The sequence below is a fragment of the Octodon degus genome, unplaced genomic scaffold (assembly GCF_000260255.1).
Source record: "Octodon degus isolate 3935 unplaced genomic scaffold, OctDeg1.0 scaffold00188, whole genome shotgun sequence".
Taxonomy (NCBI): Eukaryota; Metazoa; Chordata; class Mammalia; order Rodentia; family Octodontidae; genus Octodon; species Octodon degus.
In genome coordinates, this window is record NW_004524764.1 from 4,768,814 (window position 1) to 4,774,311 (window position 5,498).

At 36.8% G+C, this 5,498-nt stretch overlaps 1 protein-coding gene across 1 annotated transcript in view; it reads right to left on the minus strand.

Moving 5' to 3' along the window:
- Hmcn1 (hemicentin 1) overlaps positions 1 to 5,498 on the minus strand; it is a 474,287-nt gene that overhangs the window by 28,585 nt on the left and 440,204 nt on the right. The window contains exons 97-99 of the mRNA XM_023704108.1: positions 2,621 to 2,683; positions 1,505 to 1,624; positions 899 to 1,033 (exon numbers count right to left, since the gene is read on the minus strand). Of these exons, the coding sequence (XP_023559876.1) occupies positions 899 to 1,033; positions 1,505 to 1,624; positions 2,621 to 2,683 (318 nt within the window). The remainder of the gene's footprint in view (positions 1 to 898; positions 1,034 to 1,504; positions 1,625 to 2,620; positions 2,684 to 5,498) is intronic.

The following is a 5,498-nucleotide window of genomic DNA, read 5'->3' on the forward strand; positions in this document are numbered from 1 at the left end:
GAAACTGTTGCATGATAGCCCACCCACCCGTGCAACGTGGTGTCTAATTTATTAGATTCTGGTTTTGCCCCGATACTGCGCCTGCTTTAATAACAATGAAAACATTGCAAAATTTAAATAGAAATAAATAGGTTATAAGAATATGATAACTGAACAATCATGTATAAAGAATAAAAGGGAAGGATTAAGAGCAATTTCACTGCATATAGTTTGATTTTAAGAAAAATGTGAATGTTTTGGTAAATGAAGCTAATGTTTCTTCTGGATCCCAGAACTCAAACCTTATTTATAAATCTGTAATTCAGCTTCTCTTTGGTTTAAATGGGCTTATTGGGCTCACTTGGAAAACAGGCATTTTTATTGTTTTCTTTATTTTCCACATTGTTTTCATTTTTGTAGAAGAGGGGATTGAACTCAGGCCCTTGCACTTGCCAGGCAAGCGCTTATTCTACTGAGCCATCTCCCTGGCCCCATAAGTTATCATCACATTCTTTTCTTTCTTTTTTTTTTCTATTTTGTTATTTTCTTCAGAGAAAATATTTTCCAATTTATGTGTCAAACAGCTAACTGGACTTAAATTACAACATTTTATAAATGTCGGGGCTATCTGTGCAGTGGTTTCTCTAAAGTTGTATATAAGTTTTTACTGTGAAATAACAATGTATAAAATATTACTTTATGCCATAATAAAGATATTAGTGTTTTAAAAAATAGCTTTAGACTGTTACATTTTATGCTTATCAAGCTGTTCAATTTATAAACTAAGGTTCTTGTCTAAGTTGTCTTAGGAACTCCTTTTAATCTGGCACCTCACCCTTGGAGTTGCCTGACAGTTTAATGGGCATACACAGGCTTTAATTCTTAGTATTGTAAGGATGAAAAGACAGCATCTTTCTACCTTGACAACTCAGCCCATCAGACGTTCTTCGAAACCCAACTCCACAGTGGATCACACAGCGATAGGATCCGATCGTGTTGTCACAGTCCTGGCCTGTGTGGCAGCTGTGTCCTCCCAAAGCACACTCATCAATATCTGCAGCAGAACGAGTTGTTAAATTAGTGAGTAGGGGAAACGCCAACCTAAAGAGCTAATGAGGATAAGAAACTGGGATAAGAAAACAATGGATGACACTGTGTCAATATAAAAAGGAGCCCATTTTTTGCTTAAGTCATTTCAGGTGGGTTAAACAGCCAATAGGCTCACCACAGCAGGGTGTGGCAACTTCATAAACTGACCAGTCAATTAGACCACTTACTAAGTAGAAGCCCTTAGGATCCTGACTGAGTTGCTCTAAGCATGCCAGCTCAGAGTGCTCCTGTGAAGGCAATGCCCGAGCAGCATTCCCTTTTTTTCCTTTCTCAACAATGAAGCCCTTCCTGCTTATTGCGGAGGTATGGGCAGAGACAACAGAAACGGAGATGCTTGGTGGGCCATGCTTTCTCTGGGTTGAACACTGCCTAACCCACGCTTGAATGTATCTACTGGATTTAACTCAGTGGCTACCTTGACAAGTTCTTCCATCAGCAGCGATGGTGAGGCCTGTGGGACAGGAGCAATAATAGGTGCCCATGGCATTATGGCACGTATGGGAGCAGGGATTGCCTGCTGTACACTCATCTTCATCTGAAAGAGGAGACAGGGCAGCCCAATCAGTGCAGGAATCTCTCCTTTCTTAGAGTTATTAAAGCCAGTGAACATACTTGCATATGAATCAAATAAAATAAGAGAATGCTCTAAGTGCTACAAAATAAAATCACTAAGTAAAAAAAAAAAGAATTTAAGGTCTTGAAGTTATCTGATAGTGAATAGATATTTACATTTTATTCTACAGCAAGAATGATAGCTAAAATCATCTACATGAGTACATTTTACCTGGTTTAACTCATTCTTCAGAGTATTCCTAGGAGACAAGCATTTTTGTTACTATCCTCATTTTGCATGCAAAACTGGAGAACGAATAGGTTAAATAAACTGCCCAACGTCACAGAGGTTATTTTTGATAGAACTGGTATTTGAACCTGGGCAGTCTAAAAATCATCTTTGAGAGCTGTTAGACTATATTCCGTTGTGTATCAATGAAAGAAAAGCACAGCATAAAATTTGAGCTCCCCAAGCCATTTGCTCAGCTATTCATTTGCTTGCGATTCTTCTGCCACTGGTACATGGTGGGACAAAGTTGGTTGAGCCCTTAGCCACATGTCCAAAAGCCCTGTCCTGGCCTATGATTGAGCAGTTCTGCAACTTGGTGACTTCATGTTGGACCTCTGTCCTCTCATATTAGTGCAATCAAGCCACCAGAAGGGGTTCAGTGTTGTCTCTCTGCTCACTCTGCCTCTGTAGTTGGTCACTGCCCCTGATACACTTGACCATGGTCAAACAGAGAAAGCATAGACTTTGTAATACAACTTCACTTCAATTCTAGTTTTGCCACCTTCTCTCAAGTTACCCTAAATAGTTTATTTAACCTCTACATCTCAATATCCTCAGCCGTCAAGTGAGACACTAATGGGAATACTCTGATAATTAATTGCTTAACAAAATGGCAATTAATGACCATTAAATGACATCCTTTAATGAAAATTTTATGAAAATGTTTTATATATTTATATTTCTACTTACCAGCACAAAAGGGTCCAACAGAGTCTAAGGCAAAGCCGGAGGGGCACTGGTTACTGCGCTCTCCTACCACAGAGAAGAAAGCAGGTAATTTACTTGGTAGTGTATCCGTCTCTAGCTTCTTTCTAGTCTACCCTTTCCAGGGAAGATGAGCCAAAGGCAAAACACATGATGCAAATATGCAGTTGGTGGAAAACAGCAAGGATGGAAAACTTTTCTTGTTCCTCAACCAAGAAGTAAATGAACCACAGTCCAGAGATTGTTGGCAAGCTGCCACTGGAAATGGATTTTCCGTCTAAGTTGTTTACATGAGTCAAAAGAAATTTAAATTATTCAGTGATAAGTAAAAGAATCCAAGATAACTGTGTATGGCAGGCATGGCCATAGGCAACATTCTAGTCTTCCAGCCATTGCTAGATTATTTTATTCAAGAAGAAAGAATAATGTTTTCAAGCAATTTTAATTTGTACCAGTGGAAAGTAGAAACTCAAGGGCAAAACCTGTTCTTTCTGTGACTGTTCTCCATTTGCAGCTTTGCGCATTTGGGTCAAAGTACTCCATGTGTGATGGGCTTCCCTTTCTATGCAATCTTTTATTTATTTATTTTTATTTTTTTTCCAGTTTTATTGATAAACAGATAGCAATGAGACAGTTTCAAATCAAATCGGAAGTACAGTTTCAACAAATAATACACTGCATATATTCTTCTTAGTGGTTAATTGCTGTACAAGATGAGGACTTGTGATCCTATTTACAAACACCATTAGAACAAATCATTCTATTCATTAAGAGAATGCAACTATATATCTATCCTAACCACTATGAATACACAGATACAAAACGGACATTCATTGGTATACCCCATTTTTTCTAAGTTCTGTTATTGAATATTATAGGTGTGTAAACTCAGCAAAATATTCTAAAAGAGTCCAGTAGCCCATAATAGCATTGGGTCTTCTGTTTAACTGGCAATGTCAGAAATTATTGACCTGAGTCCCTGCAATCTTTTAAAAGTAAGAGGAGACAGGCACATTTTGACAGAACAGATTTAACTTAGATGCCAGTGAAAAGTATGAGAACATACGAGTAAGAAATTACTTCTCTGAGAGTATGCAAATCTTCATGCATGTGCAGGGGAGTAGAAATAGGGCAGATGGAAGGAAAATGTCTAGGGCACATGCAAATGATCACTGAAGGTTATTGAGGCTTAATTTCATTTAAACCTCACAACTTCCATATGGTATCCACTTTTCAGGTGAGGAATTTGAGGCAAGGTATATAACTTTCCTAAGATTAAGGAGCTAAGTCATACAGGAGCAAGGTTTAGATGAAAGTCTGTTAGACTTTCAACCACTATTATTCCCTCTAGAACAAATCCTTATTAGAACAACTGAGTCAGCTGGCAATCATATTTTTTTTCATTTATTCACATTTTCCTTAATATAACCAGTACTTTGTGTGACATGGTACTGGGGACACAACTGTGGAAAAAGCCATGCCACATCAACCTAGTAAGTTATTATATGACGGTAGTTCAGATTTTGGGTTTAACTAGAAGACAAATTTTTCTATTAAGTGGCACTGAGGAAGTTTTTAGGAGACACTCTGATTGTCATGATGATAGTTAAGAATATTAAAATGTAGTGATTGGAGGAGGTTCTGGCAGGATTCACAACACTGCCATGTGCAGATTGTACTGAAAGATCTATTCTTTGTGCTGAAAGATTTCCCTGGCAATTAAAGCAAAGCTGTAATTACATGAGCTTTGAACCTATATATCACATGTTAAATGTTTTTCACATAATTTAAATATATAATGGATTTTCTAGGAATACAACTGTGATATATATTGATATTCAGAAGATTATTCCGAGTTGCTTAAAGTACCCCACATAAACCCTCAACCATAGTAGGAATCTGTGTAAGTTCAGCTTTATGACTAATCTCTGTTCAAAGATTTTTATATTAAAATGCATACTAGCACATTATGAATTTCCTCTATTTTATCCTTTATATTAGCTTCATAGTTATTTTGAATTATATTATGATTTGTATTTCAGGAGAATGGGAGGAAATACAAAATACATGTTTACGTTTTAATAATGTGTGACAGTAATATAAACTTTAAAAAGCATAAAACAAAATTCCCTATAACCTGGTCACTCAAAACAAACTACATCTGTTGACTTTTTATTGTTTTTCCTTCAAATCATTTCTATAAATATATATGTACTTTAAAAATTAATTTAAAAGCTTTGGATAGGATAGTGTGTGGCTTTGGGTTCAATCCCTAACACTACAAATAAGTAAAGAAAGAAAAATTTAGTGTGGACTAATAATTTGCAAGCTTTACTAATCATAAAAATCATTTAGAAAACTCATTAAAAACACACATCCTTTAGCTGGGCGTGATGGTGCACTCATGTAATCCCAGAATCTTGGGAAGGCGAGGCAGGAGGGTCATAAATTCAATTCTAGTTTGGAAAGCTTAGCAACTGAGTGAGGACTATGTCTTAAAATTAACGCAAAATTTATAAAGGGCTGGAAATGCAACTCAGTTAATAGGATTTGGATTCAATCTCCAGTACACAAACAAACCCTCTGATCCCAGTTCTATCAGACTTGTTAGGCAAGTAGAATGGGCACTCAGGTCTGGATCCCATTGTATGCTGTTTTTCAGTTGTTAAGCTGCATGGACACGCTCCTTTTCACCTGTGAAAGAGTGCTAGTGTCTAAAACATTGTTGGCGCTTACAGATACTAAATGAAAGAGTTAGATGTTTCTTAAAAATTATTTCAGAGCTTATTTAAAACACAGAGGTTAAAAAGCTACAACTCTTGTTGCATAGGTCCTGCTTTACCTTGGTCTTAACCATCCAGTA